At 35.8% G+C, this 18,467-nt stretch overlaps 1 protein-coding gene across 1 annotated transcript in view; it reads right to left on the reverse strand.

Moving 5' to 3' along the window:
• LOC131198230 (collagen alpha-3(VI) chain-like) overlaps positions 1-18,467 on the reverse strand; it is a 126,194-nt gene that overhangs the window by 82,586 nt on the left and 25,141 nt on the right. The window contains exons 9-12 of the mRNA XM_058182722.1: positions 7,054-7,403; positions 6,148-6,226; positions 2,437-2,582; positions 2,229-2,321 (exon numbers count right to left, since the gene is read on the reverse strand). Coding sequence (XP_058038705.1) covers positions 2,229-2,321; positions 2,437-2,582; positions 6,148-6,226; positions 7,054-7,403 — 668 coding nt within the window. The remainder of the gene's footprint in view (positions 1-2,228; positions 2,322-2,436; positions 2,583-6,147; positions 6,227-7,053; positions 7,404-18,467) is intronic.

Consider the following 18,467-nt stretch of genomic DNA (forward strand, 5'->3'; position numbering starts at 1 on the left):
GAGTAAGGAAATATTAGGAAAGGAATAAAAAACTATGGAAAAAAATATTTTGGCAAAAATTGTAACTAAGAAAAATATATTTGAATATTTTGAATTGTATAAGATAAAATAATGTCAATACTCTATTCATGAATTGTGTTTGTGTGAGGAGGGAAATTTAAAAACCAATAAAACTTGTATTTTAAAAAAAGAACGAACCCCCTCCCCCCCCCACACACCGTTTTTCCTCCCAGCAGGCTTCCCTGATAGCCAAACCAAAAAAAGAGGGGGAGTCTGTTTTTCCTCCCAGCAGGCTGCAGGGTAGCTTCAGGGAAGCCTGCTGGGAGGAAAACAGACTCCCTCCCTCTGTTTTTTGGTTTGGCTGGCAAAGCCTGCTGGGAGGAAAAATGGACTCTCCCCACTTTTTTTTTTTGGTTTGGCTAGCAGAGTCTGCTGGGAGGAAAAATGGATTCTTCCCCCCTACCCCCCAATTTTTTGGCTAGCACTCAGCTGAGCTGCACGATTATCAGAGGCTTTTTTTTTACTTTTAAAAGCATTTTTTGGCCGAAGAAAAAATGCTTTTAAAAGTAAGAAAAAACACCTCTGATGATCGCGCAGCTCAGTTGGACATTGAGTGGGGGCAGGGATTTTTGCTACTGGTTCTCCGAACCACCCGCCGCCATCACTACTGGATCAGGCAATCCAGTCCAAACCAGGAGCATTTCACCCCTGTATTAAAGTTTTTTTAATACCTGAGCAGCATTGTATTTCAAGCTCAACTTTTCTTGCTATTAAATTTTTCTCTCACTGCTTACTGGAGAAGTTATTAAGCCATCTCACAGAGCACTGCAAAGATAGTTAGTGAATCTTATTTTGTTTCATTTCATTTCAAACCTAGAAGTTACCAGGGAAAACTGGCTGACTAAAACACATGGGATTCTTGGAATGACAAATAATTTATGTCGACCAAAGACTATGATATTCATAGCACATTTGAAATTTGGAGGATTTTGTACATTTCTGTTGGATGCATTCAGAGGTTGTGAAAGTAACTGGAGAAATATAGAAAATTGGTTTGCATCCATTTTGTATTTGTCTTTTACTTGTTTTTCGTCTTAAATATGCTATGTTTGAATCATCAATACTAAGTTCAATTTGTTGTACTTTGTTTTGCCCTGTCAAATAACAAAATGTGCTTTTGTCATTTGAAATCATGGGTATTAAGGATATTGTAAGCTAAGCTTCTCCAGTCAGATTTTCCTCAATATCTGTTGAACTATTATTCCCAGAATAATAATAATAATAATAATAATAATAATAATAATAATAATAATAATAATAATAATAATAATAATAATATATTCTACAAGCAACTCTGTGGAGAAAATCTGAATCTAGTTTTAGCATGGATAGAAAACCATCTGTGCAATTTTCATTATATGTGTCTTTTAGATGCTAGTGAAGAAAGCCAAAAATGTAAACATAACACAAATAGTGGTACTTGAGAGATTCTTTCCTTTACTATAAATCAGGGGTGGGGAAGGATGATCCTTTTATGACTCATAATTCCTGAGCCAGCCATGGAATTTGGGAGCTGAAGTCCACAAGTCATAAAGGGCCACTGTTCCCTACCCCTGCTATAGAACATCAATCTTAGTTTCTTGTTGGTTCTTTATTGGCAGAAAACAGGGGAGAACTAAAAACAGTGCTATATATGATCTCTTTCTGATACAGATAGTTCTTGATTTACACCCACAAGAAGAATCAGAAAATTCATCATTAACTAGTGAAATCATTGTATGAGGCATCACATCCAATTTTATAATTTTTGTTGCAATTGTTAAACAAATCACTTATGGTCAAGTGAGACATCATGTGATCCTAACTTGTGATCTCCTGTTGGCTTCCCCATTGACAGAAGTAATGAATTCACCTGTTGGATACTAGTTGGGAAGATTGAAAAAAAGATCATATGACTTTGGGACATTGTGATTCTCATAAATGCATGATGGTTTTCAAGCACCTGAACGTGAGGACTAGTAGTAAATCACTATTTTAGCACTGAAGTAACTTTAAACAACTGCTAAACAAATCATCATTAAGCTAGGACTATCCATATCAAACAATGAATTTACAGTATCCAGATGATTATTTCAATTTTCAAAGCACATTTTTTCACTCCATCTTGTACTATATAAGCACTAATCAGCATAATTTGAAAATAAATTCCTTAACTATTCAGATCTTACCTTATTTCCAGGGTATCCAGGAATCCCTTGAATTCCATCTTCCCCAAAACATTTGCAACAAACTCTACAGCATTCTCGTTCTATAACTGTGTCCTTCAAAATAATAAATGCAAACCAGTCATTGTTACAAAATCTTAACAGTGTTCATTAATTAAAAATTGACCTGGCTTTCCTTTTATTTTTTTATTCTGCTGTGAAAAAAACTTACAAGGGTTCTTCTCAACATGCTTGGTAATTCAGGGTTTTCAAAATATAAAGGCTCCCAATAACTAAATCCTCTACCGAACTCAAGTTCTTGCAACATATGATATTCTGGAAAATGTTTTAATCCAACAATCCAGAATGCATTTAGTCCTGAAAAACAAAGGAAGGCTGCTGTTTGATTTTCTAAATTAGACATGGAGTTATATAAATTGGATTTACCTTTTTTTTTTTCAAGCGTGGAGAGAAGAGAGAGAGTAGATATCAAAAAGCATTTGAAGCAAAATTTCCTGGATGCTTAAAGGCTCAGTTACGCTAAAAAGTGCTATATTACAAAATGAGTTTATTTATGTGTAAATAGTAAGCAAACTAAAGCAAAATGTGGACAAGCAGCATGTTCAAAACCTATTCTCATTTTTCTCCTCCTTTTAGGTACACCATAAACAGCAGATTCTGCTTTGTGCATAGCTTCACTTTTAGATCAGGAACAAGTTATTGTACAAAATAAATGACTGCTCTTCCTCTGCTTTAAAACCAAGAGAGGTTGGTGTGTGAATCCTAGCTAGTTAGTTGTTTATGAGAATTTATATGGCCACCTCAATGACTCTGGGTAGCTTACCAAAAGTAAAAACACAATATACAAACATTAAAACAATAACTCCACACACACAAACACACCTCCCTGCATATTGAGATGCAATAATTTTATTTAGCTACATATCAGATGGAGATAGAAAGCTATCTGGTTAAAATTTTTGTAGGATTTTTTTTTAAATTTTGTATCATAATATTTGGATGGCTGTGAGTCAGAATGAAATATAGCTAATATTTATATTCATTCCACAGGAGAGAAAAAATTTACATTTCCCTCTTGAAAATTTTTTATGTATTTTTCTTTTGCTTTTTTTCCATGCCAGAAGTATTTGGCATATTCATATCCATGTTGGGGTTCACTTAAAGTTTGATTCTCCCTTGCAGAAATAATAGGAGACTAGCTAACATTTGATGGAAATGCTCCCTGGGATGAGGGGAAGAGTATGGCTGTAGCTCACTCATTTTACTTTTGGTTTGGGAGAAGGGATCCTATTTCCTCTTTTCACTGTATATTTTTAATGAATACACTTTGCATAAAATTTTACCTTGTACTTTTCATTGCTTTTTAATATTTTCACACCGCAAACTGAGATGGATTGTGACCTTTAGAAAGCACTATAAAAACCTTACGGTTATCATCATAATCAGCTAGGTGCATGATTATTTTTTAAAATATACTTCATTATGGAAAAGACCATCATGTAAATCTGGAAAATTAATTTAGATCTAATGAATAGAATAGAATAGAATAGAATAGAATAGAATAGAATAGAATAGAATAGAATAGAATAGAATAGAATAGAATTTTTATTGGCCAAGTGTGATTGGACAAACAAGGAATTTGTCTTGGTGCATATGCTTTCAGTGTACATAAAAGAAAAGATACCTTCATCAAGGTACAACACTTACAACACTTAATGATAATCATAGGCTACAAATAAGCAATCAGGAAACAATCCTTATCAGTATAAATCATAAGGATACCAGCAACAAAGTTACAGTCATAAGTGGAAGGAGATGGGTGATGGTAACAATGAGAAGATTAACAGTAGTGCAGATTTAGTAAATAGTTTGACAGTTTTAAGGGAAATATTTGTTTAGCAGAGTGATGGCGTTCGGGGAAAAACTGTTCTTGTGTTTAGTTGTTCTGGTGTGGAGTGCTCTATAGCATTGTTTTGAGGGTAGGAGTTGAAACAGTTTATGTCCAGGATGTGACATATATATGTGAAGGACAAATGCCAGTGGATAAAGTGACATAAGGTGACAAAGTGGATATTGAATCCAATAATAAGATGTTGTATAAATAACTGAAGAAGCTTCTTGAATGAGAAGCAAAACATCTTCAAGAAAAACCAAAGAAAGTACAGTGGCCTTTTGGGAGGAAAAATTCTTGGGGACAACAGTCCATCATGACCTGGATGACTGAGAATTTCTACAACATTTGTATAAAGAAATTTAATTGTAGATACTGCTATGCTTACAACATTTACTAAGGAGGGTTGTACAGCCCTGGGACATATTTTGAAGATAGGATGGGGAAGAGGACTACAAAGGAGAAGATACACCCCACTTCCTTCCAAATAAACTGCTTCCAATAATGAAAGCAAACCATGTGTTTTTATCCTAAAGAGGTGGAAACAAATGAGTTCATTAATTCCCTAGGATAACATAACCTTCTAAGTAATCTTGAATTCTTTTTCTATCAAAATGAATTGGAACAACCAGTGGAAAAAGATTTTCAGAACTAGAATCTAAGACATAGCAGATGGAAGTTCTTCCTGATATAGAGTTTTAAATTTAATAATATCAATGTAAGTAGGCTTATAATTGATATAGAACCTTCTTAATTTAATTCTATAACAGGTAAAATGGCTCCAGAGAACTTATTCTCTGCTCCAGCTGTACCTGAATGTTAGCAACTTGAATATATTCAGTCCCTATCTAAGGATGAATACTCTATACAGTAAAATCATGACAGCAGATAAGCTATGGATGTTTTTTCAGCCCTGAAATATTTTCAGAGCTAAGATGCATTGCTTTTTGTTGTGCTTTTCAGCCCTGAAATATTTTCAAAGCTGAGATGTATTGCTATTTATAGGTGAATTCTTAATTTTCTGGGAAGCAAGGAAGCTGTTGGGATCAGTTGTCTCTTTAACACATGTTGAGCACATTTCACTAAAATTAAAAAACCTTCAGGACAGATGTGAAAATATAACAGTTTTATACCCAATGTGTTTTGAAATGAATTCTTTTTAGAGGATATCATTTTTGCAGATAAATCAAGAAAGTTAGAATCTGTTCTTTTAACATAACATCAGAGTTGGAAGGGACCTTGGAGGCCTTCTAGTCCAACCCCCTGCCCAGGCAGGAAACCCTACACCATCTCAGTCAGATGGTTATCCAACATTTTCTTAAAAATTTCCAGTGTTGGAGCATTCACAACTTCTGAAGGCAAGTCGTTCCACTTATTAATTGTTCTAACTGTCAGGAAATTTCTCCTTAGTTTTTATTACAATTATTCAGCAACAAGTACTTTGTAAAATAGCTGATTGATTTTCCTCCTCTTTTTGTTGTGAGCCTTCAGGACACACAAGATTTCAACGTTTCTTAAAGTACCAAGATATTTTTTTTATTGATGTTTCAGAACATCTATCTCCAGCATTGAATGCCCCGTATTTCTTGTTAAGTACTGGAATGATCATGCATCAAAGAACTGTAATCCATCATTTTTTTTGGCTAAAAATTATTAGCTTTTAAGACAGAATGAGTTTGATTGTTTGCATTGCTTATATTTCTCTATGAGAAATTATCGTTCTCTATGTAATATTTCAAAGAGGCCCATGATTTTAAAATGCTGTTTGGCAATCCCTAATAAAATTACCCTGGCCTAGGAGGTTCTGTCTTCATCCTGGAAACTACACTACACAAATTGATGGTATTTATGCACCATCTCCAAGATGAATAACTTTTACAGTTTCATTGTAAGTAAAGAAAAAAAAGGGAGGGTAAGCAAGACAGACTCCAAAAAATTAAAACATCTTCTTTCCTTGAAATCTGTCTTGCAAATAAACAAATATTATAGTACAGTAGTAAAATGCAAAGATCTTTGTTATTATCCAAATACCTTGTCCATGGAGACCATCCACTGTAGTTTTAAGCATATCTATCCTATCATCGGGTCCATCAGAAAATATGAGAAAAGCCTGTGATTGAAAAATAATATATGAAGATGGCATATGACATAGCTGGGCTTTGCAGGAAAGCCCAGTTTAGGAGGCTTTGGCATATCAAAAAAAATATGATAGAACTTGCAACTGACTGTAAAAGTTCACTTTCTTAAATTTGACACAGCCTTGTAATGGACTGTTACTTTTAATTAGGAAAATTAAGAGCCATTTTTGCTATCCTAAGTGGCCAATTGGGGAGGTGGGTCAAAATGGTAAACATTGTAGCTGAGATAGAAGTCTTATTCTTCTTCCTATAATATATAAACATGGCTTCCATCATTCTATCTGGGTTAAGAGTAATTGTCTACCAGCAATTTTCTTCCTAGCCACCAAACAAATGATTATGCCTCCAATTCTGCCAATAAATAAAAATGAAATTGGCTACATTCATTTTTTAAAAAAGACAAATTAGGTTTGACAGCCCCCTCAGATATCTCTGAAGGTCATGGTAACAATGTAGAGTTTTGATGATCCAGAATGATTGCAAGACTATTGCCTAGCTATCCAAATTTTTGGTTAATTATATGATAATTGCATCACTCATCACTCTGCAGATACCTAAAAGGATGTGATAATTCCTTGCCATGCCCTGTCCAATTTTTTTGCCTTGCAAGGATTGGAAGACAGCACTGTTTTCACATTAGATGAACTTCTAGCTTCCTTTCCTTTATTCATTTTTTAAACTCTTGATTATTCCTCAGAGGACAATTTCACATACCAGGAACAAAGTAAGGAATTGCTCAATATTCAGTGAAATGTGTTTAGGTCATTCCTGCTACATATAATAACAGCAAAATTATTACCTTCACATTGGCAGAATCCTCAGTAATTGATTTGTTCCAGAAAGACTGCAAGAAGTCCACTGTCAAATAAGTTTCCACAGTTGTTTGTACAGCCCAGAATTTCTGAAAGATTTCATCACTGTAACTTTCAAAACTTGAGTCAAACAAAGTTGAGCTACTTCCTGTGTATACTTGGTACCTGAACCTGATGTCATCTGAAGTTACTGCAGTACAACTGATATTGTTTACTATACTCATTTGTTGAAGGATCTGGGGCAAGAATGCTTGTATTATTTGCTTCAAACTGGTTGCAGATGGAGACCTCACCGGTTCAGAAATATCCACCCCTATAGAAATATCTATCTCACAATCTGTAAAAAGGGAAGGAAAATGTGCAATTATGAAAGTTATCTTCATTACAATTTTTCCATCAGCACTGAGAATAGGAGCAAAATAGTAAAAATCAAAAATTGCTATTGTAGTCAAAATACCTGGATATTCTTCAGTTAATAGAATCTGGCTTGAAAGATACACTCACTTGATTTATTGTTACTATTGTTATTGTTTCTAGGAGAATATTTGTAGCTCAGGGTTGAAATGAGGGGACCTTGATGCTCTCTGAGCTTGTTTATTTTCCTGCAAACATTTCATTAACCAAACTATGGTTAAGTGTGTCCATATGTTGTGAAATTAAAGAGTTTTTTCATCATGTCTCCTGATTGCTAGTTGGGGGTTCGTGGATGTGTTCTGCTAGTCTTGTAAGACTCATATGGACAGATATAACCATGGTTTCAACTGGGAAACTGTGACCATTCAAGACTGAGCCAAGTTCCAAAGTGCAAAAGAAATTTCTGGAAGCCTGGTACTCTGCCAAATTTGTCATCAATAGACACATAGACATAAGCAACATCTACATACCATGCAAAAGAGACATTTAACAAGCCAAAGAAAGAACAAAAAGATTAAAACGCTTCCCCACCAGCAATCAACACCCAGGTGAGCATAGTTTAGCACGAAGATTAACATCAAACCTATAATCAAGAAGTAAACAATACCCCTATCAAGAAACTGCCAAACAAGCTAATAGTAAAACAGCCCAAACAAAAATCTTCCAAGACCACTCCCAAAAACCCTTTTTGTTACTTGCTGAAAATATCTTACTGTTGGTATCTTAAAAAAAGAACTGGTGTTAGCCCACTTGGAATGGTGCAAAAAAATAAATCAAAAATTTCCAAAGTAGCCGAATATTTTAGCTTTTGCAAGTATTGGCAAACAGTGAGATTTTTCAGCAATCAAGCAATTCTGGACTATGAAATGGAGGAAGCCCACTTGTTTGTTTGTTTTTATCATTTAAAGTAGTTTTTTTATTAAGTGGAAAATACAGGTTATCATTATTTGCTGTGTTCTATAGTCACCATGAACACTGAATTAGCAAACACTGAACCTCGGCTGGGAATGTCAGCTGGCCAAGCTGGAATTGGCCAACTCAAATATTCCGTTGTTCTATGTAAATCCATGAATAATCACAAAAACAATATAAATATTGATTCTGGGGTTACAAATAAATTTTAGCAATTAGGTGAATTTGCAAATATGAAATCAGTGAATAATGAAGATCATTTTTTTATGTTTTTCAAAACACATTAAGAAATAAGCATGTTGACAAAGATGGAGAATGATGCTTTTTACTTTAAAGTGTTTTTTTCTTTAAAGAATCTCTCTCTCTCTCTCTCCCCCCCTCCCCAACATAGTTTCTATGGAATAATTATGAATTTCCTTAAAATTTGGCACATTTTAAAAAAAAAATATCACAAATATTATGTCAGCCCAGCACAAAAGCTTATAAATGTTTTTAAAAGGTATACTCTGTTTTGCATTATGTGCTCTGAAAACAACTTAAGAGAAAAGAACCTTTTTTCCAAAGTTACAGAATGATCAGCTTGTGATAGAGCCAAGAGGCCCTAAGCAAGCCACTAGATGCTGCTATAGCATTTTACAATGAACAAGTTTTTATTAATTGTGAGAACTTTTTGGTTTGGATAAACCTAGATGCAAACTTTCAGCTTGGAAATAAAAATGTGATGTGCTAGCTTTGGCTTGTTCATGTCCTGCCACCAAGATGATCTCTACGATATTGGCAAAAAAAAAAACAGAACACAAAATACAAGCTGGACGGATATGACCTAACAAATGACCGTCACTCTGTCAAAGACCTTGGAGTACTCATCTCAAATGATCTAAGTGCCAGAGCTCACTGTAACAGCATTGCTAAAAAAGCATTAAGAGTTGTTAACCTAATCTTGCGTAGTTTCTTCTCCAGTAATATTGAACTGCAAACTAGGACATACAAAACTTTTGCCAGACCAATTCTTGAATACATCTCATCTGTCTGGAACCCACACTGCATATCGGACATTAATACAAGTCCAGAGATATTTCACAAGAAGAGTCCTCCACTCCTCTGCTTGCAACAAAATACCTCATGCCACCCGACTTGAAATTTGGGGCTTAGACAACTTAGAACTTCACCCTCTTTGGTCTGACAGCAGATATGCATAATACATATCTGCTACAATGTCCTACCAGCCAATGAATACTTAAGCTTCAATCAAAACAATACAAGAGCACACAATAGATACAAACTCATGGTAAACCGATCCAAACTAGACTTCATAAAATAAACTTCAGTAATAGAGTTGTCAACTCCTAGAATGCACTACCTGGCTCTGTGGTTTCTTCCCCAAATCCTCAAAATTTTAACCTTAGACTGTCTACTGTAGACCTCACCTGATTCCTAAGAGGTCTGTAAGGGGCGTGCATAAGCATACCAGCGTCCCTACTGTCTCTGTCCTAATGTTTTCTTTTATTCGTACCCTTTACATGTATTTATAATTATGTTTACACTTGTATCTGTCATAGAATACATGCTTGATGAAAATAAAATAAAATAATAAAATAAAATAAATAAAATAAAATAAAATAAAATAAAAATATTTAGCAATGAACCTTATGGTGTCAGGACAGATAATATTCCAATTTGAACTTGGGTTTCAGGTAATCCAGTCTCTTGGACTTTTAATAAAATCTTCAAAGATATTGCCCAACATATTCCATGGGTGAGTTATTATTACTTTTAGTACATCATATATAAAATGGCTCACACAGTTTATCTAGTAATATTCAGATGAATAGGAGGAAAAGATATGCTTAATTTTAAAACTTTACAACTGCAAAAAGCACTCCTTTCTGGAATGCCTGTCACTTCTAAATCACTTTTTGGTCCTCTCAAAAAGTCCTTCCCTTCTGCTCCCTTTTTTTTGTGGGCCATAAACATATTGACCTCCTGGGTAAGGAAGTTAACATTCTCAGAGCACTATTATGGAAGCTCAGGTTTGTCCATTTGAAGGATGAGAGCAGGCAATTGACACAAGTTCTGCTTCTAATATCATGGATTCCATGCAAAGATTAGCACATAAATATATTTTTTCATTAAAGGCATGCTAAGAATGCATCACTCCCATGTAGTACAAAAGAAATGAGAAACACAGCATCATTAGGAGAGATCATTTAGGCTGATCAGAAATGGCTTATAATTATTTTTATTTTTAATATTTTAAAAAATGTATTCAGAATGGTGAGGCAGGTTGTAAGCGACCAAATTCCCTACTCTTGGGATTTATTTATTTATTTATTGTTGTTAGTTGTGAAGTCATGTTCGACCCATCGTGACCCCATGGACTATGTTCCTCCAGGCCTTCCTATCCTCTACCATTCTCTGCAGTCCATTTAAGCTCATTCCTATTGCTTCAGTGACTCCATCTAGCCACCTCATTCTCTGTCGTCTCCTTCTTTTGCCCTTAATCTTTCTCAGCATTAGGCTCTTCTGCAGTGAGTCCTTCCTTCTCATTAGGTGGCCAAAGTATTTCAGTTTCATCTTCAGGATCTGGCCTTTTATAGAGCAATCAGGGTTGATCTCCTCTAGGACTGACTTGTTTGTTCGCCTTGCAGTCCAAGGGACTCGCAGAAGTCTTCTCCAGCACCAGAGGTCAACACCTCAATTCTTTGGCGCTCAGCCTTTCTTATGGTCCAGCTTTCACAGCCATATATTGCAACTGGGAAAAGCATATGCACTTTTGTTGGCAGGGTGATGTCTCTGCTTTTTAGTACGCTGTCTAGATTTGCCTTAGCTTTCCTCCCCAGGAGCAAGCCTCTTTTAATTTCTTGAATGCAGTCTCCATCTGCGGTGATCTTGGAACCCAGGAAAATAAAATCTGTCACTACCTCCATTTCTTCCTCATCTATCTGCCAGGAATTGAGAGGACCGGATGCCATGATTTTAGTTTTCTTAATGTTGAGTTTCAAGCCAACTTTTGCACTCTCCTCCTTCACCCGCATCAAGAGGCTTTTTAGTTTCTCTTCGCTTTCTGCCATTAGAGTGGTATCATCTGCATATCTGAAGTTGTTGATATTTCTCCTGGCAATCTTAATTCCAACTTCTGATTCATCCAGCCTCACCTTTCTCATGATGTGCTCTGCATATAAGTTAAATAGGCAGGGCGACAGTGTACAGCCTTCCTGGACTCCTTTCCCAATTTTGAACCAATCAGTGATTCCGTGTCCAGTTCTCACTGTTGCTTCTTGACCCACATACAGGTTTCTCAAGAGACAAATAAGATGGTCTGGTACACCCATCTCTTTAGAACTTTAGAACTTTAGAACAACAGTTTGTTGTGATCCACACAATCAAAGGCTTTAGCATAGTCAATGAAGCAGAAGTAGATGTTTTTCTGGAACACCCTAGCTTTCTCCATAATCCAGCTATGTTGGCAATTTGATCTCTAGTTCCTCTGCCTCTTCAAAATCCTGCCTGTATTTCTGGTAGTTCTCAATCCACATACTGCTGGAGCCTAGCTTGTAGGATTTTAAGCATAATCTTACTAGCATGTGAAATGGGTGTAATGGTATGACAGTTTGAACATTCTTTGGCATTGCCTTTCTTTGGAATTGGAATGTAAACTCACCTTTTCCAATCCTGTGGCCACTGACAAGTTTTCCAAATTTGCTGACAAATTGAGTGTAGCACTTTTACTGCATCGTCTTTTAAGATTTTGAATAGCTCAGCTGGAATACTGTCTTCTCCACTAGCTTTGTTGTTGCTCAGATTTCCTAAGGCCCACTTCACATTCTAGGATGTCTGGCTCAAGGTCAGTGACCACCCCATTGTAGTTATCAGGGATATTAAGCTCGTTCTTGTATATAGTACTTCTTTGTAATTTTGCCACCTCTTCTTAATCTCTTCTGCCTCTGTTAGGTCCCTGCCATTTTGGCCCTTTATCATGCCCCATCTTTACATGAAACGTTCCCTTCATATCTCCAATTTTCTTGAAGAGATCTCTGGTCCTCCCTATTCTATTTCTTCCATTTCTTTGCACTGTTCATTTAAGAATGTATTCTTATCTCTTCTAGCTATTCTCTGGAATTCTGCATTCAACTGGGTGTATCTTTCTCTTTCTCCCTTGCCTTTCACTTCTCTTCTTTCCTCAGCTATTTGCAAAGCTTCCTCAGCAGCCATTTTGCTTTCTTGCATTTCTTTTTCTTTGGGATGGTTTTAGTTGCTACCTCTTGTACAATGTTGCGAACCTCCATCCATAGTTCTTCAGGCACTCTGTCTATCAGATCTAATTCCTTAAATCTATTTGTCACCTCTACTGTATATTCAACTATCAGGGATATGATTTAGTTCATACCTGAGTGGCCTGAGGCTTTTCCCTACTTTCTTCAATTTAAGCCTAAATTTTGCAAGGAGAAGCTCATGATCTGAGCCACAGTCAGCTCCTGGTCTTGTTTTTACTGACTGTATAGAGCTTCTCCATCTTTGGCTGCAGAGCATATAGTCAATCTGATTTCTCTATTGACCATCTGGTGATGTCCATGTGTAGAGTCGTCTCTTGGGTTGTTGGAAAAGAATGTTTGCTATGACCATCATATTCTCTTGACAGAATTCTATCAGCCCTGCTTCATTTTGTACTCCAAGGCCAAACTTGCCTGTTATTCTGGTTATCTTTTGGCTTCCTACTTTAGCATTCCAATCCCCCATGATAAGGGGGATTTTTTTGGTATTAATTCTATAAGGTGCTGTAGGGCTTCCTAGAACCGGTCAATTCCATCCTCTTCAGCACCAGTGGTTAGGGCATAGACTAGGACTACTGTGATATTGAATGGTTTGCCTTGGATTCGAACTGAGATCATTCTGTCATTTTGGGGATTGTATCCCAGTATTGCTTTTCCTACTCTTTTATTGATTATGAAGGCTACTCCATTTGTTCTGAGGTATTCTTGCCCGCAGTAGTATACCTGATAGTCATATGAATTAAATTCACCCATTCCTGTCCATTTTAGTTTGCTGATTCCTAAGATGTCGATGTTCAGTCTTGTCATCTCTTGTTTGACCAAGTCCAGCTTACCTTGATTCATGGATCTTACATTCCAGGTTCCTATGGAGAAAAAATCTTTACAGCATTGGACTTTCCTTTCACCACCAGATACATCCAGAGCTGAGCGTCCTTTCGGCTTTGGCCCAGTCGCTTCATTCTTTCTAGCGCTACTAGTACTAGCCTCTGCTCTTCCCCAGTAGCATATTGGACACTGTACCGACCTTAGGGGCTCATCTTCCAGTGTCATATCTTTTTTCTTTTTTGTACTGTCCATGGCAAATATACTGAAATGGGTTGCCATTTCCTTCTCCAGTGGATCACATTTTGTCAGAATTCTCTGCTATCACCTGTCTGTCTTGGATGTCCCTGCACAGCATAGCTTCATGAGCTACACAAGCCCCTTCGCCACGACAAGGCAGTAATCCATGAAGGGAATGTATTTATTTACTATTTGTTTATTAAATTTCTTCACTGCTTAGATAACTGTGTTATTTGTTTTGTTTTGTTTATAAATTTTATTTAGATCGAATATATATATATATATATATATTTGTTTTCTGAGGTTTTCGTGGGTGTTTGTATGTAGGTCTTTGGTTATTCGGGTTTTCTCCCGCGTAAAATTGGAAGTGTCTTGTTGACATTTCGACGAAGTCTCATTCGTCATCTTCAGGCTTCAGCTTCGTGCTTCTGGGAGCAATGTGTGATCACAAATTATTATATATATATAATAATTTGATCCAGTGGGATATCTGGATGTTCCCAATTCTGTGCTATCACAATTCTACATGCCGTCAATATGTGTAATATGATATATTGTATATTTCTTTCCATTTTCCCTTTCTGAATGCCCAATAGGAATAGTTCTGGATTTTTTTCTATTTTCTGCCCTGTTATTTCATCCAGCCAGTTTTTTATCTTCCCCCAAAATTTTTTAATCTTAGGGCAGGTCCACCAAATGTGGTAGAATGTCCCTTGTTTGTGACCACATCTCCAACAATTTGGGGACTTATTTGGAAACATCCTTGCCAATCTCACTGGTGGCAAATGCTATCTATAAAACATTTTGTACAGATTTTCTTTATAAGCAGCTGACATTGTTAGCTTGTAGTTTCTCTCCAACGATTTATCCCATTGATCCAGATAAATATTACGTCCAAAATTTCTTACCCAACTGATCATTGTTTCTTTGACGGTTTCTTCTTCCATTTTAAATTTTAACAAAAAATTATACATTTTGGTAATCCTATCCACCCTGGATCCTAGTAATATCTTATCAAGCTCCAATTGTTCTCTGTATATGCCAAATTGTTCCTTATCTTTTTTATATTTTGTTCTGATCTATAAGTATGGCCACCAATCTATTTTTATTCCTTGTTTTCTTAGATCCTGTTCTGACTTTAAGTTTCCAATTTCATTTATTTAAGGCCAATACATTGGGCTAGATTATGGCCTCCATCGTTGATATCCAAACTGGAACTTTCATATAGTGATTTTTCTTTATAACATCCCAAATACTGATCAAAGCATTTCGCACTAGATGTCTCTGGAAGCATGTATGCGTTTTAATTTTCCCCTCCCAGAGGAACGCATGCCATCCCAATTGGAGGTGAAGGCCTTCCAGTATTAAAATTCTCTTATTTCTTAGTTGAATCCAATCTTTTAACCAAGTTATTGTGGATGCCTGATAATATAATTCCCAATCTGGTAAGCAGAAGCCTCCTTTGGTTCTGGAGTCCTGCAGAGGTTTACATTTTTTTCAGGCTTTTTTCCCTGCCAAATAAATTTATCTATCATTCTGTTTAAGTATTTAATTTCCCTAGCCTAACTGGTATAGATTGAAATAGATATAACAATTTAGGTAATATATTCATCTTTATTATGGCTATTCTACCTATTAGCTGTAACTTAGCCCAGATATCTAAATCTTTTTGTATTTGTTGTGTTAATTTATCGTAATTAACTTCTTTTATTGTGGAACATTTTGCTGTAAGCCTTATTCCTAAATATTTCAACTGGCATAAAATGGATTTTAAATAGGATTTTTAATGGGGTTTTACGATGTTATGTATTTTATATTTAAATTATTGGCTAAATTGAATAAGTTTTTTAATTCTGGTTTTATTGTATTGTATTTGATTGTTATTTTATCTGGCTGTTAACCGCCCTGAGTCCTTCGGGAGAAGGGCGGTATAAGAATTAAATTATTATTATTATTATTATTATTATTATTATTATTATTATTATTATTATTATTATTATTATTATTATTATTATTATTATTTTGAAATATTTTAACAATTTTAATCTCCAATTTCCTTTTCAATTCATCTTGTTGTCTTTTTGTACAATTCTTTGTTAGCATTTTGGTTTTTTCCTTATTTATTTTAAGCCCCGCTACTTTACCAAATTCTTCAACTTCATTTATCAAGATGGTCCCCGTCTCCAAAGGATCTTCTATGATAAATACTAGATGATCTGCAAATGCTTGGACTTTATATTCTTCCTTTATATTCAAACCCTTTACTGTTTGATTTTCTCTTATTTGTATTAATAATATCTCTAAAGACAATATAAATAATAGGGATGAGAGGGGACATCCCTGTCTTACCCCTCTTCTCTGTTATTTTGCCATTCATTATTATTCTAGCTGATTGTTTCAAATAAATTGTTCTAGTTAAGTCTTTAAATTTCTCCCCAAAATTCATAATTTCCAATTGATTGATAAGAGAATTCCAGTTTAGATTAACATAACATAACTTAACAACAGAGTTGGAAGGGACCTTGGAGGCCTTCTAGTCCAACCCCCTGCCCAGGCAGGAAACCCTACACCATCTCAGTCAGATGGTTATCCAACATTTTCTTAAAAATTTCCAGTGTTGGAGCATTCACAACTTCTGCAGGCAAGTCGTTCCACTTATTAATTGTTCTAACTGTCAGGAAATTTCTCCTTAGTTCTAAGTTGCTTCTTTCTTTGATCAGTTTCCACCCATTGCTTCTTGTTCTACCCTCAGGTGCTTTGGAGAACAGCCCGACTCCCTCTTCTTTGTGGCAGCCCCTGAGCTATTGGAACACTGCTATCATGTCTCCCCTAGTCCTTCTTTTCATTAAACTAGGCATACCGAGTTCCTGCAACCATTCTTCATATGTTTTAGCCTCCAGTCCCCTAATCATCTTCGTTGCTCTTCTCTGCACTCTTTCTAGAGTCTCAATATCCTTTTTACAGCGTGGCGACCAAAACTGAATGCAATATTCCAAGTGTAGCCTTACCAAGGCATTATAAAGTGGTATTAACACTTCATGTGATCTTGATTCTATCCCTCTGTTTATGCAGCCCAGAATTGTGTTGGCTTTTTTGGCAGCTGCTGCACACTGCTGGCTCATATCTAAATGGTTGTCCACTAGGACTCCAAGATCCCTCTCACAGTTACTACTATTGAGCAAGGTACCACATATATGGTACCTGTGCATTTTGGGTTTTTTGCCTAAATGTAGAACCTTATATTTTTTGTGGATTTTGTTCCCTCCAGATATCTTTTAGATTCAATTCTTGCACCGTATCAAAAAAAGTCGGTGGTAGTGTCTTCCTCTTTTTTTCTTTCTTTCCCCGAACTATAATCTTGCTTTGAATCTACAACCGAATTAAAATCTCCCATTAAACAAATATTTTCACTTTCCAGTCGCACTAACTTTTTATGTAATTTGTAATAAAATTCCCCATATCTAATATTTGGTGCATAAATACCCACCAATGTCATATTTTTTTGTCTTATCATTATCTCATTTACTAGAATTCTTCCTTCCTCATCTGCATAAATTTGCTTTGGTTGTAACCAATCCTTGATGTATATAACTACTCCTCTCTTTTTTTGTGATGCAAGAGCTGAATAAAATTTTCCTAATTTAGGCGCTTCCAATAAATGCTGTTGTTGTCTTTTGATGTGGGTTTCTTGTAGGCATGTGATATCTGTTTTATATTTTTGTAATTTAGCTAAAATTTGTCTTCTTTTGGCTGGAGAGTTTAAGACATTGATGTTGATCGAGATTAATTTAATTTCTTTGTCCATTTACTTTCTACTGACTGCCCTAGTTTCTTTTCCTTGTTTGGTTTTGTTGTGTCGTTGACCTTGTCCCTAGTCTTTCCTGCTCCTCTTTTTCCACCTTCTCCTGTACTTCCATTTCCAACTCTTTTCCTTCTTCCTGGCTCTTACCCTATGTCTCTTCCCCACTCTTCCTCTCTTCATAGGTTGCTAAGCACTGATTATAAAACTCCCATGCTTTATCTATTGTATCTTATCTAATTTTTTTATCTTGCCAGGTCACTAGCAAGCCCTCTGGAATCAGCCACCTAAACATGATTTTATATCTAATAAGCTGGGAGGAGAGAAAGTGATAACTCCATCTTTGCTTCCTTACCCTTCTGGGTATTTGTTCTGGGTCAGAATCTCTTTTCCTTTGTATGTCATTGTTGTGTCTTGGGCTCTCCTATAGATTTCATCCCTAATTGTCCTCTTAATAAACCGTATATGCACCTCCCTTGGCAATTTGTTTCGCCTTGCATAGTTAGTATGTACCCTATACAGTTCATCAATCCATTGTTGCAATTCACTGTTACTCATCTTCAAACTACCTGCCAGCAACTCTACCATAAAATTCAGGAGGTCTTCTTCCTTGTTTTCTTGGATACTCTGAAATCAGAAATAAAATGTGGAATTGTCCATTTCCAGAAATGTTATTGTCTCTTCAAATTCTCGATTTTTTGCCATCAGTTTCTTTTCTGTCTCTTCCAATTTTTTTCTGTCTGCTCTGTTCTTTCCTCCACTACTTTTATCCTCTGTTCATTCTTAACCATTGACTCCTGTATTTCTTCCATTCTTTCATCTAATTTTTTTATGTCACCTTTCATTTTGTCCACGTCATTTTTTAATTCTTCATAGTTTTTCCCAATCAATTCTTGTGTTTTTAGAAGTATCTCCTGAATCATATTCAGAGTTGTTTGTATGC

Source organism: Ahaetulla prasina, chromosome 4 (assembly GCF_028640845.1).
Source record: "Ahaetulla prasina isolate Xishuangbanna chromosome 4, ASM2864084v1, whole genome shotgun sequence".
In the NCBI taxonomy this organism is placed as follows: domain Eukaryota; kingdom Metazoa; phylum Chordata; class Lepidosauria; order Squamata; family Colubridae; genus Ahaetulla; species Ahaetulla prasina.